Source organism: Quercus lobata, chromosome 9 (genome assembly GCF_001633185.2).
Source record: "Quercus lobata isolate SW786 chromosome 9, ValleyOak3.0 Primary Assembly, whole genome shotgun sequence".
NCBI classification, from domain to species: domain Eukaryota; kingdom Viridiplantae; phylum Streptophyta; class Magnoliopsida; order Fagales; family Fagaceae; genus Quercus; species Quercus lobata.
Genome location: NC_044912.1, coordinates 21,195,415 through 21,217,354, shown reverse-complemented (window position 1 = coordinate 21,217,354; position 21,940 = coordinate 21,195,415). Strand labels below are relative to the sequence as shown.

The 21,940-nt window shown below is 33.0% G+C and overlaps 2 protein-coding genes across 2 annotated transcripts; both read right to left on the bottom strand.

The window, feature by feature from the left end:
- Positions 1-1,599: 1,599 nt before the first annotated feature.
- On the bottom strand, positions 1,600-6,850 carry LOC115960666. Its single transcript, XM_031079623.1, has 2 exons — positions 6,646-6,850; positions 1,600-1,900 (listed from the first exon to the last, which is right to left on the bottom strand). Exons 1-2 carry the CDS (start codon positions 6,792-6,794, stop codon positions 1,774-1,776), a joined length of 276 nt encoding a protein of 91 aa, XP_030935483.1. The 5' UTR covers positions 6,795-6,850; the 3' UTR covers positions 1,600-1,773.
- A 1,885-nt stretch (positions 6,851-8,735) lies between these two features.
- LOC115960237 (V-type proton ATPase subunit H) lies at positions 8,736-17,603 on the bottom strand. The gene is made up of 12 exons (XM_031079031.1): positions 17,514-17,603; positions 17,082-17,163; positions 16,012-16,137; positions 15,655-15,757; positions 15,510-15,582; positions 14,577-14,642; positions 14,346-14,463; positions 12,052-12,213; positions 11,774-11,899; positions 11,243-11,368; positions 9,852-10,031; positions 8,736-9,220 (listed from the first exon to the last, which is right to left on the bottom strand). Exons 2-12 carry the CDS (start codon positions 17,109-17,111, stop codon positions 8,972-8,974), a joined length of 1,359 nt encoding a protein of 452 aa, XP_030934891.1. The 5' UTR covers positions 17,112-17,163; positions 17,514-17,603; the 3' UTR covers positions 8,736-8,971.
- Positions 17,604-21,940: the final 4,337 nt, after the last annotated feature.

The window sequence follows — 21,940 nt, the reverse complement described above, 5'->3', positions numbered from 1 at the left end:
GCACGATTTTACGATCTCACCTCACCAAAACGATTAAAATCGCACTAGGATCGTAAAAATGGTAGGATCGTACGTAGGATCGTGTAGGATCGTATGGGATTCTACCGACCCTACCGATCCTACCAAAAACATAATTTTTTTGTTTTTTTTTTTTTGGATAAATTTTTTGTTTTGATGAAGCTTTAAGGATTTTTATTTTTTCATGTTGTGATGGTATGACTTTTTATTTTTTATTTTATAAAATTATGTCAACCTAAGCAAATGTTTTCTAGTTTCTAGTTCACTTGTAATCAAAATGAAAGAATGTTTCATCATTTCTAAATGAAGAATTTGACTTGGCTTTGCTGCATTTTAAGCTATAATATTATTAAATTTGTTTGATCAATATACTAATTTGTGTTCTAATATTACTAAAATATATATATATAATTTTTATATATAATTTTATCAGTTATGCTTGTATTTGTATATAGATTGATTGATTTTTTTGAGTATACTCTTTAATTGTTGCTGAGTGGTATAACTTGAATAGTTGAGTGTGAAATTGTATCTTGATATCTTTTACAACTCTAGTATACAAATATATAATGTCTACATAGATGATGAAATGAATGATGATGATTAGGAATTTAGGACGGTGGTTATAAGAACCTTAGAATAGGAATAATTAAATATTCACTTTATCTTAATATTCATCTTACTTTTGGATTTCATATTGTAGTTTGCTAGTTTCCATTTGCTAACTTATTTTGGATTTCAAATTTGGAACTTAGAACTTAAAAATATTTTCCTTATGTTTTGATAAATATTTTGGTATTTGGTTGCTAATTAAATATTTATTGAACTTTTTAGATACATTAAGTCAAAACTTAAATATATTTGTTTTGTTAGTATAGACTTAGCGATGTAGGACATGCAAATTACATCATATGATGCAAATCTAAGTTTTTTTATGGATGAATTTATAATTTACGTAATTATTCAACATACAAAGTCATTATCAATGTGTTTTTTGCTTTAAATTTGAAAATACGTAGGATCTTACGATTCACGATCCGATCCTACGATCTACGATCTCACCTACCTTTAACGATCCTACATAAGATCCCGATTTTGACAACCTTGCTTCCAAGGACACCATCAATCTTAACTCTTAACTTACTGTTAGCCCTGTGGAAACGATAATTGCAAACCAACTTAAATGGATTTTCAATATTAAGTAAACGGCTTCTTCATAGGGTCTGAGTTCTAAAAGAATGTTAGGCCTAGGAGTTGCACTGAACAGAGTCTTTTTTCTCTTTCTTTTTTCAGACAATGCAGCAGCTGGTATTCGTGCTGATATTAGCAATGGCTAGTTCTTTTCTCTTCAAAAAATAAAAAAAACTTTCGGTACTGTCATTATGTTGTGTAATGAAATTTATTCATCTAACAAAGAAAAATAAAATAGAAAAGAATAATTTATGAAACAGTCAAGTGTCAACATCGCACTTAATATGAAAGGAAAAAAGTCTTCTTCTTTTTTTTAAGAGGGAAAAAATTGAACTCAGTACTGTATATTAGGTGTTTTAAGTATTTGTTGTGTAATGAAAACTATTCATCTAACAGAGAGAGAGAGAGACTCATTAAGCTTGAAGTTCACAATATGTCTATAAAACATGTGTAAGATGCTCAATTAGTGAAATGAAAAATGATACACATCAAGAGAAGAGATACAGAATTACCGACAGATTTACAATACAGTCAAAGATTTGAGGTGATAAAGAAAAGAGAGATTCAATCATCATCATCATAAGAAACATGGAAAGCAGTAGTGCAACCAGATGCCTCAGGGTCCTCAGCCCCACAACAGTCATAGAACTTGGCAGCATACGGCGGATCATTGGGTCCCAATTCATAGTACCTTAAGCCAAAGTAGGAATCTTCCACGGGTTAAATTGTCCACAGAAAGATAAAATATGATGGAAAAAAAGTAATATTTTTAACCGAAAATATGTTTTTAAATTTTAAAAACCAGACGAGATTGGGCAATTGGCCTCGGACCACTCAATCCAGCAGTCTAAATTTCAATCCAGATAGACCCAGAATTATTGTTGATTGAAAATGAGAATTGACCTCTTGACCTACAGTATAACTGTCACTTTCAGTCAATAAGGACTGTCATGGTTTGTGAGGGCTGGCCAGTTACTGTTAAAAAATAATACGTGCATGAATCTTGTGCCCTATTAGGATTTGAGCACGAGTTGGTCATTTAGTAGAACCATCAATTATTAAGGTATCTAAACAGTGTCAACCAAACCGAGTATCATACACTATAGATATACTTTTTTGCTAGGGAAAATAGAGATGTACGTGTGTTTAAGCATAAAACACCACAATCATTACATGGTTTCTTATAATTTATTTAGTGTTTCTAATTCTTAAATTAACAAAATAACAAATGTACTACATCATAATTCAGATGAATCATCTAGCTAGTTGGATTTGTAAGAACTATCCATAAGCTGAGACCACACTGTTGATTTTATGGGTTGACAAATAGTCAGGCCCATCTGAGTTTTACAACATGCCCCTACCACACAAGTTCGCGCACGCACACACACATGCATCTGATCTATACTCTTCTGGCAAAAAGGGTGAAGCTCTCCACAGAGACTCAGTTCTCTGGTAACCACGCCAGTGGTTCAATTCTTCTCAGTCTAATATGTCAATAAGCATGCCAAACTTGCAGCAAATGCAGCACTGCTCTCATGATTGGTTCTCTATATTTTGAACTCACTCTAAACAACAGTTTTCCATTTGGAGAACTTTGGGACTCTTAAGTCAGGGAATAAATGGACTGACGTATAAAAGGGACAACAGAGTACAGACCATTTATTCACTCCTGCTTAGTAGTCACTAGTCAGTCTCTAGAACTAGGACTCCATGATGGCATGATACGCACATGCACAGCTTTTATTAAAGGTAAGACCAAACAGGAAATTCAAAGAACATAAACAGTGTAATCCTAAAGGGGCTTCAACATTCTGGCATCTCACTTTCCCAGGCAAGACAGTCATCAAACCTAATTAGTTTCCAGCAGAGGTCACTGGTTATGGCTGAGAAATACTAGGAATTTGTGCAACATAAACAAATATATCATACTTAAGTTTATAATGTCCCGGACTCAAACCCACAACCAGTTGTTTTTTCATGAAAGACACTTGCCATCGCACCAAGTTGTGCAACATAAACAAATATATCATACCTCAGTTTATAAATCTCATAGACTCAATCCCGTGACCTAGTGCTTTTTTATTAAGGCACTTATTATCGCACCAAGGTTTGACCTCGAATAACATAATAAAACCAAAAATAAGACCCAATGGATTGGAACTACTGCCCATTCCAAAAATATGAAAAATACAACAATACCCCTTGACTCCTAAAATCCAAGAATAATAATAATAGAACAAAAAAAAATAAGCTTCTTGCTGCCTGAATCATACTTTTATATGAACCTTAAATATTTAAAGTAAAAAGGTTGAAATTGTAGTTCAATATATCAAACAAATAAACATTACAATGAGTGGTATCATTTCAGACAGCTACTATGATATCATTAGTCGTCATCACCAAAATGGTTCCACAATGCCAACATTGACACATGCTGTCACTTTAAAAACAATGAACCACCATTACAGTTGCCACCATCTTCAGCACCACCAGTAGTCACTTTAAAACATGTGAAACCTCTAGTTTTAGACACATCTCTTCTTTAAACAGCAATCTACAGAATTATATTTCTGACACCACTCAAACCAATGAACTACGATTACAATTGCTACCATCTTCACCACCACCAGTATTGCCACTTTAAACACAACTACATGAAACTTATAGGTTTAGATGCATATCTTCTCTGAACAGCAATCTACAGAAACAATCTTCTTCTTCTTTTGATAAGTAAGAAACAATCTAAATATCAAAAGAAGAAAACCAACAAAAATAATGCTTTTTTTTTTCTTCCCTAGTAAGCTAAGCACAATTAAGTAAATGGATTGCTTTAGCTAAAAACACGCATCATTACACAAAATGATTTGGCAGATTTAGATGGGTTGAAAGCAGGACCAATAGTGGCAGTGATGGTGGTGGTAGCAATGTCAACAGGAGAATAGAGCCTCTATTTCTGAAGAAATAATACTAACCACATCTACACAATGCCCCAAAATGACTAGTTAAGTTACAATTAGGGCACCTTATAATCACTTATAGCCTACTTCAACCTAGCACACATCCGCACAACACAAACTTATTTAATCCAATCCTCATAATCAGGAGGGATCACAGTATCTCCCATCATGTGCAAATGCTTTCAGAGATCATGGTGTGACAATTGGTGATGAATCAATGATGGGGTGTACATGACAATAGGTTTTTTTTTTTAAAAAAGGCAATGCTTTGTTTGTTAATAAAAGAAAAATGCTATCTTTGAACAGCATTTATTTCTTTTGTAAAAAGATCCGTAGAAGTACATTACCAAACACAAACTTCTACCTATCAAAGAAAAAAAAACACACACACACACATGACACAACCTTCTTAGTTCTTCCTTCCTAAATTATATGCAACCACCCAAAAAAGAAAAGGTGATTTTGAGTTCTGAGATGCAACCAAAACCACACATCATGAGAGATTTCAAATACACAAACATATGAAAAAAGATGCCCCACCAATTCCAAAATCAACAAAAGCCATAAAACACGAGTCATAAATCTAAATGATTAATAATTTGTACTAGCTCAATATAACCAATTTCATTCCAGCATTTTGAATTCTTCTGACTTCTTCTTAAGCTCCAATGTAAGTATTTTTTAATTCTAATGAACAAAAACAGGCTTCAAGGCATTGTACCCTTAAATTCCGTGTTCATTTATGTTATATTACATTATCAGTTGTTAGATACACACAAGACTAAGGAATGAAATAGAAACATACGCCAGAAAACAAGGTTATTCTGGACTAGCTGTAGCACCTAATATCCTTGCTACATGGTACTTATCAAACTGATCAATATTTTAAAGGATAGTAATGAGTTACTGTCTTTCTTCTCAAAAAAAAAGGGAATAAAATGAGTTGGATCAACCTTGACAGAATAGCAAATTTTAGCAGTTCAGGATGAATAATTACTTTTAAACGGAACAAATACATTGTCTAATAATTGTAAAACAGCGACAGAATGTTTCTAAAGATTGTTTGTTTTGAGATGCTATACAGTCAATCAATGAAGATATGTAATTATGTACTAATAAAAAGAAAAAATGAATGACTTTTTGAATGCAATAAGGGCACTCAAAAACCAATAGAATTCAGGTTCATCTAAGGGTTTTCCAGTTTCAAGGGAAAAGAAATCTCAAAAGTCTTCAAAACAGGGATGGCACTAAAAGCTAAGCCTTAAATGGTATAAGATTTTAACATAGGTTTAATTTCGATGGGATTCACTCTCTCTAGCTGACCAGTTATTTCTTTTAATTTCTAGGACTTATTTAATGAATTGAACCTATGGTAGAGATTTCCAATAGGTAAAAACTGGAAAGGTTGCTTCATAGGTCAATGTGATGAACACACAAACATGACATATTGTAGAGAGAACTTAGCAACTCCTGAAAACATGCAGCAGCTTTCCTGTAATCAAAGTTAAGAAGCCTTCCAACGATTTAAAGCTTTCATATCCTTCCCATTTTTTTTCCAAAGACGACCTACTAACAACAACCAAGCCTTAGTCCCAAAATTTTAGGCTCGGGCCTTAGTGCAATGGTAAGTGCCTTCCACCAAAAGTGACAAGTGGCGGAATTGAATGCAGGAATCAGCCTCTCCAAGACATCACAAAAGTGGGAGCTTTGTGCATTAAGTATGACCTTTTTATGGACACTTATTAGACTAATCAGGGTCTGCAACATGTATTCTTTTTCCAAAGAAAACCTACTAACCTATGGAAAGATGTTTAATGTGATTAAAACGTAACAAAGGAAACACAAAATATAAAGTATTAATATAAAAAATTGCCTATCACTAGCAAACTTGTGTAAGATTAAGTGTCATAATTCATTACATATGTTGCAGTTCTTATCTCAACATCCTGCCTGCCTTCAAAAACAAAAAATTCCAGCTGAACCCCATTTATATTAATATAACAAATGTAACTCCCAAGTTTTTATATGACGTGAATTATATACAGTAATTTCATTAACAACAAATACCTTTCTAGATATCTGGTCGTTAGCAACATTATGGTACATTAAAACAAATCCCATAAAAAAAAAAAATTGTCCAGAAATTTGGGCATGGAAATTTGAGGGCAGAGTTTTCCCATAGACAAAGTAAATTCTCAAACTATAAGATCTTAATATATCTAAACATATAAACAAGCAAAAAAAAAAAAATAAAACCCAAAATTCAAATGAAGCAAAGGCCTCAAATTCTCAGTCATATATACATATATATCCTACAAATAATCCAATTCAGCACATGGGTATTGAAAAGAACAGGAAAAGCAATCCATGTATCCCCAAAAAAGCAGTGAAATTTAAGAAATGGGTATGCAAAAACATCATGAAAGACTCATATAGATGGATAGATAGATACAAAGTAGGAGGTAGAGTAGAGTACCTTTTCTGATCGTCATGGCGACGACAGACGAAGAACGAAGGGTGGAAGCGGCATGAGGAAGGTGTGTTAGATGAAGGAGTGTAGTTTTGATGGCACCTTTTGCATACTTTCTTGACTTTCTCTTCCTGCCTCTCACTCTCTTTCTCCATTTCCCTCTCCTTTCCTCTGTGTGTGTGGAGACTACCAATAATGTGTTGAAATCACTTATGAGTGGATTCTCATTATTTTTAAAAAAAAAGTTATGAGTGGTTGAATTTTCAATTTTGTCGATTTTCATAAAATAAATAAATAAATATCAAAATAGTTTGCATTAATTTTTATTTAAATGCATATGACTTGTAAAATTTTAATTTTAAATTTGATTAATAAAATTTTTAGAACTACAAAGATAGTAAGATGTAATGTTTGGCACGACAATAAGATTTTTTTTTGCCAATAATTGTTTAATATAAATGGTTTTGTGTCAAAATAAGTCGACTAGCTTTGTTAGGATTAATAAATGGGCCAGTTCCATGTTGGTTTGCTTAATCTTCGATTAACCCACAATAACAAGATTAATTATTAGAGTTAACTTGTTCTGAGACGAATTTGTTTAAGTTGTATAAATCAGTGTCATTTTTAAGCAATATAAATTTCAATTTTAGATGTAGAATTAAGTAATTAAAAAAAATTGTTTATCAAGAAATTATTTTAAAAAATTAATTATTTTATCGGTGGGTTCTTCGTCAAAACTCTGAAGTCCCTAACGTTTTACCAAAAACGGAGGGGGATCTTATTTTATTTTGTTTATTTTTATTTTTCTTAGATTATGTATTTCTAAATTTGAATGGAATTGCATTGAGTTGAAAGCAGAACATTTAGATTGTATACTACTATTAATATATTAATTGATATTATTATAAAATAGAATTTTGAGTCACGTTTTTATTTTTTCAAAATACGTTGAAGTGAATTGTGTTTGTGTTAACCAACACAATCAAATACCCATACCCCACAATGGTAAAATTTGCTATTATTTTCTAAATTGTTAAGAGTAACGCACTAAACCAATATATAAATGGAGATACATGGAAGGAAAGAAGGGAATAGTAAATTGAAATGCGATGATTCAAATGTTATAATTAGGGATGACAATGGAACATGGTGGAGTTTGGATTATATGTGGTCTATTCTTGCCTTGTCTCCTATTTGGGGTGGGGAAAACTTGCACAATACAGGGCAGGTTGGTAATATTTTATTAATCTTAATGAGATGACTTCAACATTAATGAGATAAAAATAAAATATAAAAAGGAAAGAACAACGGTGAGAATACTAAGAGAGAAGTAAAAACAAAACATATGTTTTGAAGATAGTAATAGAATATGTATAAAAAAATTATAATCTTATGATTGTCATTATTATCTTATTATTGAGTTACGAAAATGTATTTAATTAATTTTAACATTTATCTACCTGAAAAAATCTAAACCAAACAGTTGAGCAGAAAAGCAAAGCAATTTCTAGTTAATAATTGCAACAAGAACTCTGATGAGTGATGATAAATTACAACAACTAAACAAATTGACTCGTATCTTATTTACTCATTTGAAAGCACGTCATCCAAACAAAGAAACAAATAAATAAAGCCCACAAGCTTTTTGCAGGTAAGTTGAACCTTCATAAAATTTCAAACAACTAGCATCCAGGTTTAAATCTCCATCCTCCATTGTAACCATCAAATTTTCAAATAGAAAAATAAAATAAAATTACTAGCAATGAACATATGAGTCCATCCAAGAGAGATTCCTTAAATAGTTTATGCAAAATTATGTCCTGGTAAAGACATGGTCCCCTCCCATCTTGCCTCGAAGTTTCTTCGGAAATTGGCATATTGGAAGGGAGTGATAGAGGTACATTGCTAAACTTGTGCTTTTCCTTTCAGCCAAAATAAATAAATTCTCGTGCATTTCGGCATTTCCTCACCTAGCCTCTAATAATTTCAAGTCTGTCTCCCAACCAAATTAGGGACATCATATAAAAACTTTCTCTACTGCAACTTTGTAACTCATGACCTTACAATCATGCACACACAAAAATGCATAACGAAAATGAAACCAAAAACTAAACTTTTTTATTTAATATTATGCCTAAAAATAATATTCCACTGTATAGGAGAACAAATTAATTCTTCAAACTCTTCCACAACTGAAATCTCTGACAAGAGAAGAGCACTAGATGATAAATTACTCAAACAACAACAAATGAACCATATATGATACGGGAGCCAAAATACTCAGAGTATATGGGCTCAGAAATATACACCATTATTCCCCAAGAAAACTGAACTAAACCTGCAAAAAGCTTGCATACTTGGCACCCAGGAAAAGCCGTTGAATACAGAGCAGGGCGTTTTTGGTAACCTCAGGAGTCTCATGGTTCATTAATTTCATCACCCTTTCCTTGGCCTTGAGGTCTGTCACAATGATCCGCCCAGCCGGATGATGCTGGATGAACTGTGAGAGATCGTAGCAAGCAACAGCCAGAGTCCTTGGATCATTTGATGTATCCAAAATTGTAATGAGGACCCTCAAAATCTGTAACAGAAGATCATACATTAGCACTAAACTTTTGTTGTTGGACTGAATTGTCAAACTGAGAGAGCAACCATAAAACAAAATCTCAATTCCAAAAGTGCCATACAACCTCATGCTTTTCTTAAATGAAATTGTATTTATGCTCTGTATTTCAGTGGCCAGAACTATGGGGAAGTTGGTCAGAAACTATTTGCACACTAACCATTTTAAAAAAAAGTACCATATACCATCCAAAGAAATAATGGTATAACAAAAATCACAAAAAATCAATACCAAGTGAGTGATTGTGTGTGTTTGGAGATGGTATATGGTGTTTTCACTCCATACAGCATCACATAGTGTGTCCACATACCATTCACTGAGTGTGATGATGTATGTTTGCCTGTGTTCAACATATCTACCAGTGAATATTGGTTCAAAGCGAGGTTCAAGAAGGGGTCCCAAAGCCACTAGTGACAAGAAAAGGTTAGGGTTTACGTTTTTGGCAGATCCATTGGACAATATAGATTGTTGAAGTATTGGATGCCCCAGGACATAATATACCAAAAGGTAAACTATCAGTAAAACAATTGTTTAGTACTTACTAGCTTCTTTCAGAAAGGTAAAAATTGGGCAAGGGAACCTTAAGTACCTGGAAATCATTCTCTTCAAAGTTCTTAATGTTATCACGCCAAAACAAGTTATCTTTGTGCATAGGAGACCAGTCAAGTTGACCGAGGAGGACTTCTTGCTTGTACTTATCAAAGGAACTCAATTTCTTAATCTTGTCCTTCAGCCCTTCCTCTAGTTGATTCAGAGCCTCCAACAGGTCCTATGAAATATTTCAAATAAATTAGAAGAAAAGAGCACCATAGATAACATCATTGTGTAAAAGAATTAAGATTATGACTCAGGCACAGATGTTGGTCATCTCACAATTCTCTTAGTCTTAGCAATTAGTATTTTCTCCATGCAAATGAAATGACTCACGCTAAGAATTCATAAAGTCATGTCATGATCTTGAATCCAATACCAAAATGAATGATAGCAGTAAAGAACACTACACAATAGATTTAGAATATGACAAGAAAAGAATCCATTACCTAGTTAATAACAAATGTAATAAGATTTTGTAACAGTTCAGCAAAATGCAGAAAAGTAAATAATCACTAATAGCATCAAAATTGAGACCATCCCATCAAAGTTACCATGATGACACCCTGGACATCATAATTCAAATTTCCCACATTAGCACAACTAATCATGGTAGTATCCGACTTTCATATTTATTTGGTAAAAGGTAGATCCTTATTTCAATTTTTAGTATAAGAATAGTTAAGAAGCACATTCTGACTCTGTGCAATCAAATACTATTTAATTAGAGAAACTTATGAGATCTGTAGACTTGAATCAAGTTTCAAGGTACAGAATACTGGCTAACAACCAATAACATGGTCATAATATGATGAGCATAAAAGAAGAGGGTGTCCAAATGAATGAAAAGTAACACAATTATAGATGAAATGAAAATATGCCCGAAATTGTGTTTTTTTTTTTTTTTTTTTGATAGGTAATAAAAGGTAGCATTCTGAGCTTATAATTGGGGCAAAGATGCCTATAAATTGATTTGGTGATGTGCAACTAGAACCAATTACTGTCCCAGCAAAAGAAAAAGAGAAATTTAATTCAAGTTGTAACAAAGTCAAAGAAATGCGGATAAGAATGCATGTTCAGAAGGGGAAGGAAAAAAAAATTGTCCCATTTTTTACACAAAACAATTGCCCTATATAGAGACAGTAGCAGAGAAAAAATATTGTAGCTTAAGCCAAGTACAGGGTATAAGGAACTGGGTCTAGTTAAGTACACAATTTACAAGCTTTGTTCATGGACTGTTGGACAGCAATATTGATGATAATGATGAATTCTTCTACCAATTGATACTTATTAGAGTCAAGGTAATACCGTAATAGTTGGTTGTTTAATAGATTCATAATAGCAAATTTTAAATTCAATGGAAGACCACAGCAGACATAATTCTCTCACCTCATCACTCCATGCTTGTGCTTTCAAGCTTTGAACAATTTGTGGCAGACCATGGTCTATCATTTGAGCACCAAATGCTGCTTTGGAAAGCAAGTTCCTAAGGGTCAAGACAACAACTCTGACAACCTAGCAAGAATTGGAGAGCCAACATTTAATATCAGATATAATATATATATATATATATATAGAGAGAGAGAGAGAGAACAATCTTTTTTAGTTAGTACATAATTGTAACTAGATGCTTATATTACATGCATGAAATCTGCTTTTAAGACAACAGTGAATATTATTCCTTGAACCCCAAAAAATAAGAAGAGACTTTTTTTAGTAGTAATTGTTATGTTAGGTAAAAATTCATGAACCTGAGGGGATTTGCAACCCTGTCCCCACAAACCACCCCATACTTATGGGGGAGTGGAAGTGCCATTTGGCCCAAAGGTGGCAAATAGGAAAGCACAAAAAGTAAACTGCAACTTATAAACATCAACCAGAAAAGATAGTTGAAATAAACTCCACAGACCAAAAACTTACCTTCTCCTTTGTGGAACTCTTAACAACTTCTATGAGGCGAGGCAGGGCTCTTGAAGTAGCCAAGTACTCAACCGCAGGTTCATAGTATGACAAAAGCCAAACACAGAGACAAGTTTCATACAGAAGCTGTAACAAAGAGAAGCAGTAATTTCAGGATTATTAAAGTTAATTTTTACTTCAAGAACTCCAAGCTTGCATGAAGGTACGACTAGGATGGACCAATTTTTATTGGGAAAAAATTGACACTTTCTAGCCATCCAAAACAAGAAAAAACTTACCTGAATTGATTGCTGGGTGGATGCTGGAGAAATTAAAGGAATGAGCAACTTCACCCCATCTGCTTGAACAAAGGAGGATCTGACCATGGGTTCCTTAAGTAACGTAGCAAGGCAACTGATGGCAGTTGGGACACCACGACTAGGATGGGAAGGCTTCTTCAGCTGCATGTGACATCAGGCATCAGGACCAGGTGATGACTAAACCTTTTAATTTATACTGACATTACAACCATAAAAAAATAAAATGCAGAATTATTCAGAGGTGAATACGCCAGATGGAAATACTTCTTGAAAATGACACAATTGACAATACCACTAACTTTACTTATATATTTACAATTTGTTGTGTTTTGGCCCGCTTTGATGAGTTTTCATTACGTTAAGTTTTCCTTCAGCATTAATGTTTCCTGGATCACTTAAAAATATTCCCAAAAATTATAGAAAGAAGTAGATCCACAAGTATTTACCTAATTTGCAAACCAAATACACATACTACTGGAATTTTTTTCCTCCTTTTTTGATAAGTGAAATGATGGGCGAGTGAAAAACATGCCACTGGAAATATTTGTACAACTTCAAGCCTTTCACTATTTTCTTTGAATTTCCACCTCCAGAGTTTCTTTACATTTGCATATAACATGAGCAAGATTCAGTACACATGTTACCTTCAATATCGGACAAGAACCAAGAGCTTTTAGAAATAGAGCGTGGAATTTAGTGCTAGCATGCTTAGTGTGGACTTTGAGGAGGGATTCTTTGTACTTTGGTTGTTCTTACAATTGAGTATACAACCCAGACTGCATAACTGTCTCCAGGAACCATTGTACTCTTTTTCTTAGTATTTAGTACAATTTCTTGTCACTTTTAGGAGGGGAAAAAAAAAAAAAAGATCTTTTTTCTTTAAAATGTTGCAAATTCACATGTTTAAACTAAAGTCCATATATCTACATTGACAAGTTGATGTATGTAACATTATGCTATCCTTGGTATAAGTTTCTCAAAGAATGTCCGATAATTCGTGTTTTTCAAATGAAATTTAGACATATATATGTAGATGGCATGCATTAATGGATCATAAGGATCAGTTGGATCTTGGAAGCATTGCTTATTCATACGCTGTTTGATTGGTTCTTTGTGTGGGGTCTTACAAATAGCAATACTTATGGATTTTATAGAATCATTTCTATTTCATCCATAATTTTTTGTAATTCTGTTACTTATCAAAAAAAAAAAATTGTAATTCTGTTAGGTCATGGAGTGCTCATCATCATGAGCATGATGTAATCTACTTTATTAATAATGTTTATTACTTACCAAAAAAAAATTTCTACACTCGTATCAATAAGCTGTCAAGTATGCAAAATAGCTATCTTTTGTATTGCCTCAGGAGAAGAAAACTTTGTTTTGATAAGCAATCATGGGGGATCAAACCAAGGAGCCCTTGGTTGGGACAATGGCAATAGAACAACTAAGCTATACACACTAGACTGCCTCGAGACAAGAAAACTAAAGTAGTCTAATGATAATAGGAATGCAAAACCTTTCTATTTCCGGCAGATATGACACACAAGATCAAAAATTGAAGACTTTGGTTCAAAAATTACACGATTACTTACTTATCAAAAAAAGAATTACACAATTACTTGTCTTTTAACTTGAATGTTAATTGCATGCTTTAGAAAACTCTTAATGCGAATGTGGTATTTAGATCTTTAGACCAGAAACTGAATGTAACAAGACAAGACCACTGTTGTCAAACATTCTTGCAAACAAAAAACAAAGCCCACATCAACTTAGGCAGAATATAATTCCATATGCAATACAAGTAAAATTAGAGCTACACAATGTGTGAAGCTCTTATAAAACTTCTCTGAGCAAAAATTGAAACTAAATGAGGAAAGAAAGCTTTACAAACCAGTGTGAAATCATAAAATCTAGCATTAACATTAATACTACAAAGGCCTTGTTTACACTATAACACACTCAACAACATTGGAGGCATGTGACTGGAGGACTGCATGAAAACTAGTCCTTTTTGTTTTAAAGTGGGAAAAAAAAAGTGACATATCACTATAGTCCATCAGCACAATAAGGTTTGGTTTAGCTTCTAAAGGTCACAGAGGTAAGTTGTAGTTAGGGCACTTCACAGTGAGGTAAATTGAAATTAGCCAATGCTCTTATTAGCAAAGCCCAGGCAACTAATTAATGCTATTGGAGTCTACAGAGGCACTGAAATTCCCAAGCATGAGCCTTTATGTATGCAAACCGCCTACCAAAAAAAGATGTATGCAAACCTGTTCACAAAGCCATTCTACCAATGCTTGCAATACATCATCAATAGAAGTGGATTTTTTCTTTGAATTTGAGGCTTCTCCATTTGCAATTATGCCATCCTGGATTTTTGGCCTAGCACTATAATCACAGAAAAACAAAAGAGAGTCACAGTTAGCCAAAAAGTATGGCATACGTTAGTTAATTTCAGAAAATATGCACTTCACTTTACAGATGGATCACATTTTATTTACCTTACTATTAAAGCAACTATCTTACAGCTCTTCTCTTGTATGAACCAATTACCCTTCCAAAGCAATCTGAAAGTGAACAAACATTGGATCCTTTTAGATTTCATCAACTTGAAGAACACAAGAAAAACAATCAAAGCAAACAATCACTGAAATGTCCAAGAGTGTTGTTGAGCTACTTTATGGATGGAGGAATTGGTTTGGTGAACCTTCTTTATTTGTTTGGAATTTAGTTTCATTATGCCCATTGAGTGGCGGGAGAGGAACAAGTATACTTTGGAGGATGTGGATGCCTTTATTGCTCAATTGAAATTGTCTTTCCTTAGAACCTTGTTTGAACTGTCTTGTGTTTTAGGCCATAGTGAGATACATTTTGTTGTAGAATCGATTGATTCTCTTTCTTTTAGATTGCAATTATCAAATATTTTATCTCTTTTGGTCTACTTTGTGTATATTCCTATGTGCATATATTTTGTTTCAATAAAAAATTTTCATTATTTATCAAAAAATATATATTCCTATGTACATATGGTTATTCCTTTTCTTCAATAGAATTTTATTACTTAAAAAAAAAAAAAAAAAAAAAAGAGTACTTACAGCTACAAATAATCTTTGAAAGGAGGTTGGCTTTATGATATGAAACTTAAAGAGAAAGCACTAGTTACAAGAAAATTCAGCTAAAAACCAACTCAAACAAGAAAAGAAATGCGTCTAATTGAAGTAGAAAAAGAAACTAGTAAAAACACCACTTTTGACACAAGAAAATATTCCATGACTCAAATTTTGATTATGACATTCTTGGAAGAGATGCATCAATTAAATCATTTGGTAATTTGGTAATTTGATATATAATCCACAAACACACACACCGGGGGGGAAGCCATAAACACAAGTGCATACTGCTTAACACTCCAAAACGTTTAGTTCACAACTTAACTTAAGAAAGGTTCATAAGTATCTTCACTGGCAAGAGACTTGTCATGGAACAATCTTGCTCTTTTTGGGTTTGCTGTCAAAGAAAATAAATGATATTAATTTTTTATATTATATACATAATAAAAGACCAAAATCTTCCAATTACCTGTAAGCATTTCATCAACTAACGCCAGAACATATTCTACAGTTTCCTCCTTATAAATGTCACGTAAAATGCTAACAAACACTCGAACATAAGCTGGACCATCCTGCCACGTTCCACTTGTTAATATCATTGTAAAGTAAACACAAGTCATTCTTGCACTCCGATACAGGCAGAATTTTCAATGAAAATTATGGTTACACATCAAAAGTATACAATAATGTGGTTGTAAGGTATGAGGAATATAAAATTATTTTTAAAAAGCACAAGATAAAAGAGAAGGTCCAAAGGTTCTGAATATTATAAAATTAGGCAAAACTAATACCCACTTCAAAAATCATGACAGCAATGAAACATTACATCATCCAGAAGTTGTGCTCTATAGCTTTCCGGTCTATTATCATAACGCCTTAGCAGCTGAAGGCTTGTTCCCGAGATGAGCTTAGTTGTCATGTATGTCTCCCATGGTATGTCCCTCTTCAAGACCTAGAAAAATGGAAGAATAAGTTAATCCAAGCAGATATCTTTACCTAATCAACTTATGTAGATAACAAAATGTTCATATTAGATTAATAAATTAAATTCTATATGGAGCAGGGAACTATGGGTGCAACACCACAGAGGATTACATATTAACAATTAAAAATCAAAAAAAAAATTCAAGGGTAAACAGGTCAAGAAATTTTATTCTACAACTTTCTCATTAATGAGAAGCAATATCTGTTTTTCAAGGAATTGATTTCAAACTAAATCAAGGTCCCTTTAGCTGATCCTTCACTTTCCTTTTATTTTTTTCCATCAGATCTCATTCAAATTAGAATATTCTTCAATTGTATAAGGTTTACAGAAGTTTTTTTTTTTTTTTTCCAAATAAGATATTGACACTTATAAAATTGCATATCATAATAATACCATTATGTAAAACAGGATAAATGTTTCTTAACAATACGCAGCTTAAAATGTCACGCCACTTCTTCATCTTTTCCACTTGTTTTAAATTTCATACATCTGCACTTCATACTTTCTAATATAATTTTGTTCTCTTTTCTTATTTTGACACTTGTGTAATTAAACAAAATAAAAAATACAAACTTTCTTTCAATTGTTCATTTTGGTTAAAAATTTACATAATCCAAATGTGAAATAAGTACCAATCACCACAAGACTTTTTAACCAGTTCCAATTTCTTACAGCAATGTGAAAGTTTGAACCAGTGCTTCATAAGCAAATCTTTCTCATATACCTTTTTATACTAAATCCAATTCCAGTGTTCATCCAATAAATTACAAAAAGCCATGATCCAAAACAAGTACACATTGATACAAATAAGAAAACCCAATTGGAAAACAAGTAAATCCCACTTCAAATGAAATTTAAAAAAAAAAAATTTAATTTACCCAAAAAAACAAAAAGCAGAGTGGATCACCAACCTGTTCTGTGTTTAACTCAGCTTGGTCCATAATTACTGAATACCCACTTGGAATTATACCACAACTTCACCAATTCCAACACCTAAACACCAAAATAATTATTCTTAATAAAAAGAGCTTCAAGCAAAGCGTCCATACAGTTAATTGGAATTTAGAGTACCACAGATCATTGATCAACAAAAAACACCACAAATCAAATCTGAAAATGAATTCAATAAATTTCAGTGACAAATGCAGAGATTTGGGGATTGGGAAAATTGAGAACAAACTTTCAAATCTAGCAAAGCGGAAATGTGATTCAAATTCCTCCCAGATTCACTAGAAAAATATAATTGACAAGGTCATTTTGATGAATTTGGATTTGAATTTCTACAAATTCAGTGAAATGATTAGAGAGATAGAGAGAGAGAGAGATTGGGATCGATAGCTTACCTGTGTGTTTGTGTGGTGGTGTTTTTTTTTTTTGGTCCGGGCTCGTGAGAGGAGTTTCTTTCTTCTTCTTGAAGATACAAATCGATTGGTTTTGGGAAGAAAATTGAAGGACAATTTGGTAATATTCTCTCTAATTTGTTTTTGTAAAATTGTGATGTGGCCCAGTGGTTGTACGACACGTGGTATTAGTTTTGAGCTTCATTAGTATTACCCTCTTTGCATGGCTTTATCCACCATAATATAATACTGTAATTACCATGAATAAAATTAACATATATTAGTTTAGAAAATATTTTTAGAAATATTTTTACAGAAAAATAAAAATAAATTTTTTTAATTTTTTTTATATTTAGGGTCCATTTGAATTCGCTTATTTTGCTGAAACTGAAAACTTTTTACTGAAAGTACGGTAGATAAAGGTAAAAGTTAACTGAAATAGTACAGTAAGACTCATAAATAGTATCAAAAAGTACAATAAAACTATGAATAGTAGGAAAAATAAACTTAATAGTAAAATAAACTGATTTTTTAATTTGAAACTAAACACACACTTAATATGATTTATGAAATTAGTATAAAAATATTTTCAAAATAATTAATAGACAAATGTCTAAAAGCATCTATTAATCCAACACAAAACTTAACAAGCTCTCAAAGGAACCTTCCTTTTTTGCCTTTTTATTATTATTTATTTTAATAATATAGTTTTTGATACAGTGAGTGGGCAATTTTACCATGTAGGTGATTAGCTAGGGGATAAATATCTTCATTGACTAGCCGACAAATAATGGTGTATTATTATTATTATTGACATAAAAATTGGCACTACCTGGACTTTCACATGTTGAGCATGTGTTATATTAGGCTCAAACTTTGAGTTGGCAAATTTTGCAAGAGATATACGTTGAAAATGTTTATTTGAATGGGGGAGACCCCTATAATTTTGTAGAGTTATGTCATTGCTCTTTTGGTTTTTATAATTCAAATAAACATTACTCAAGAACACAAAAGAACGTCATTCCTCTAAGCTTCCAGAACCAAAGCAGAGAGGGTGAAACTATTACAACCCAAAAAAAAAAAAAAAATGAGGACATTCTTAAGGCAAACTTACACAAAGCATGGGCTACAACCGCTATTCCATCTGCTTACCATTTCACCCAACAAAAATTACAAAAAGCAAAAGATTTTTAGCTGCACAACCAGCCACTCACTACGTTTGAAATTTCAATGAGAGCATCAAAACAAACTTCTAAATCCCCTTCCAATACTATGCTTTTTCATTATTGCAATTTCTAAATGTAAATTATTCACTGGTAATGCAATGCATTTTTTAACCCCTCCCCCTGCGGCCCTGCCCTGCCCTCTTTTCCACCTTGAAAAAATTTCAGATCATTTTGGATCTTTTCATTTGCTTCAAGTCATTTCAGCCAATATTGGCCGCAATTTGAGTGTTGGGCAAAATGCAATCTATCTTAATTTTGTATTTAATTTTTCTCTCTTTTTATTTTATTTTTATTTTTTTTAAATTTCTCCCTTTTCATTACTGTCTCCTCCCTCTTTCTTGGCCAGGACAAACTCTATAAACTCTCATCATTCTTTTTTCCCCCTCCTCTTCCTTCCTATCATCATTTATTATCTTAATTTATTTCATGTGTTAAATATGTATAAACCATTTTTTATTTATTTAAGATATAATAGTAACCCCCAAACAACATTGGAATACATTAGTAATGATATATTTTGTTGTAAATAACAAACCAGAACAAGCAGAGTCTCCATGACCCTCATATTTTGAAAGCCTAAACTTTTAATATCAAAACTACATGAGTTAATATGTCAGAAGGTGGTCAACACCTTCTAACACCTAGCCTTAATCTATAGAATTTATTACAAATGTATAAAAACAAGTTTAAATGTTCATGCTTTAGCAAAAAGCTCAAGGAGTAGTTCCAAGGACGCACACATTCAAGTAACTTGGCTCTCATACCATGGATCCGTTTGGATTGAGCTTATTTTTGCTGAAACTGAAAATACTGTAGCAAAATAATTTTTAAATGTGTGAATAGTGCCGTGAGACCCATTTTTAATAAAAAAAAGTTACTGAAAAGTGGAATTTGTGGGTCCGTGAACAGTGCACTGTTCACGGTTGACTTGGTCAAATAGTGCGGCTGAAAACTTGCGTTTCTCAGCAGCCTTGCGTTTCCTCCAGTGCGCGTGGGTCCCAGCTTCAGCAAAACGCAAACGCAGATTGAAAACGCTGGATTAAGTTGAATCCAAACGCTCACCATGAATACTGGAGTAAGAGGATAAATTGATGAGAAACTAGATATAGAATAGGAAGCTAGGAAGTACGGGTATAGATTTGGGTTTGAGTGCAGTGTGGTGACACATCAATTTTTTAAAAAGTAGGACGTGGATGAGGCGGGATACGTTTATTAATTAATTATTAAATATATTTTATTTTTATTTTCTATATATTGCTAAGTATTTTTTTTTTATATAATGATAAACATATATCAATTTAAGAGCAATAGTATATAATAAAGTGAATACATAATTGTGAGTTCTAATTAACTCAACTGATAAAATTAACTTTTTTTTTTAATAAATATTTTGGCCCATATCAAGTCCAATTTCGGACCCAAAGCGGGTCCTATTTTGGACCAAATCAAGCCACATTGGGAAAAAAAAAAATCGTCAATGGATGCGCGTACAACTGCATCCACACCAATCTAATTCAGGTGCACCAGCCAAAACGGCACACCCATGCTTTCTTGATAGGAAGTAAACTTTTTTAAACTAAATATAACTAGATATGGAATAGGAAGATAAAATAAGATGATTAGCTGAAAAGATAAATAACTGAAATTTAAATGCAGAAATATAACTAAATATTACTTGACTGAATATAACTTGAAATGTCTTTCAATACAAGCATGAATTAACTAAAATAACTCGAAACACTTACAAGTGCAAGGTAACTACTAACTACGAGACCTGAACTATATATATTTCACTTTTTGACTCAAATCAGCAGGAGCAAAGGCTTTGTCTGGGTCTACAGTCCAAAGATCCAAATTGTGCCGAAAGTAACCATAAGGTGACTAAAATCATGAAGAATCTTCTTTTCAAAAGCATCATCATTTGTGGGGGTCAAGTAATACAATAATTGGGATTTTACTAGAGTAAACATTGTAGCATTTTGGCCATTACCACCGGCCAGAAAAGAGTGGCTCTGATACCATAAAGGGGGAAGGGGACGCACTGCTGAAGAGAAGGAGATGGAAGCACAATAATAATGTAAATGGAAATAATGTAAAGAACTTTAAAGTAAATAGCTTGAAAGTAAGTAACTTGAATGTAAGAATAATAATAAGGCAGTAGAACCAGCCAAGCAGTATATATCAAAATAATTTAAAGTAAATAAGAACAATAATTCAAAATAAATGAAAGCAATTTAGAACCATCCGGTATGGCGGTAATCCGTCTAAGGTGGTGGTAGCAACAAGTAAAGTAATGAACATAGAACTGAAAATACTTCTTATTGAAAGTAGGATAAACACTTACAGTAGTAGTAGTGAATACAAGATCTCAACAGTTACAGGTTAACAGTTACAAAGCTTGAACTAGTCCTAGTTACAAGGTTTGTAGGATTACAAGGCTTGTGGTGAACAATGGTGAACAAAGTAGTAGTAGAACAATAGTAGTAGTGGAAGCAAGTGGGTTCTCTCTCTAAGAAGGCTAGTTCTAAGGGAAGAGAAATCAGAACTAAACTTTGCTTGAGAAAAGCCTCCAAACATAAGGGACAACCCCCCTTAAATAGGCAAAATTCGGAGTGAACAGTGTCATGAATAGTAACAGATGAACAGTAACAGTGAATAGTGACAGATGAATAGTGACAGGTGAATAGTAACTGAATAGTAAAAATTGGAATTTTCCCTCTTTTTTGACCCAATCTTGTGAGGAATCCTTCCAAGATTATGGGAATCAGCAATAGCCCTCTAAGTGTAGGAACAAGGCTTCATTATTGGTGTCCTTTAAAGACAAAAGAGGCCAATAAGAAAGAAGCCAACAAAAGGGACAAAAAGGCATGCATTCTTCACGTGAACATTTGGGATCCTTTGGAAGCATCATAATAGTGGAAAACCAACTTCTAGTAAATATTGCAGCATTGGCCATTGTGCAGGCTAGACAAATAAGAGAATCAAAATCTTCCGCAAAATCCGGAGTATTATGAACCAGTACCGGATTTTCCACAACATATTTGTGAAGGACAATATTTTATCTTGGCTGTTGTGCAAGCCAGACAAATAGAGTAACACCAGTCTCAAAATAGTAGTGACCTCATCAATCAGTAGAAGGAGCATCGGAGGGATAACCATCAAAAGGATCAAAAGGACCTTGTGGAGAGTCACAAACATGCTCAT

Bases quoted from the DNA above. Each gene is read 5' to 3' on its own strand.
- LOC115960666 (XM_031079623.1), bottom strand. From the start codon at position 6,794: ATGGAGAAAGAGAGTGAGAGGCAGGAAGAGAAAGTCAAGAAAGTATGC. The intron at 1,901-6,645 runs GTACTCTACTCT...CTTTGGCTTAAG, and splicing joins CGCCATGACGATCAGAAAAG to GTACTATGAATTGGGACCCA.
- LOC115960237 (XM_031079031.1), bottom strand. From the start codon at position 17,111: ATGGACCAAGCTGAGTTAAACACAGAACAG. The intron at 14,464-14,576 runs GTAAATAAAATG...CTGTGATTATAG, and splicing joins ATAGTTGCTTTAATAGTAAG to TGCTAGGCCAAAAATCCAGG. The intron at 11,369-11,773 runs GTAAGTTTTTGG...AATTCTTGCTAG, and splicing joins AGAGTTCCACAAAGGAGAAG to GTTGTCAGAGTTGTTGTCTT.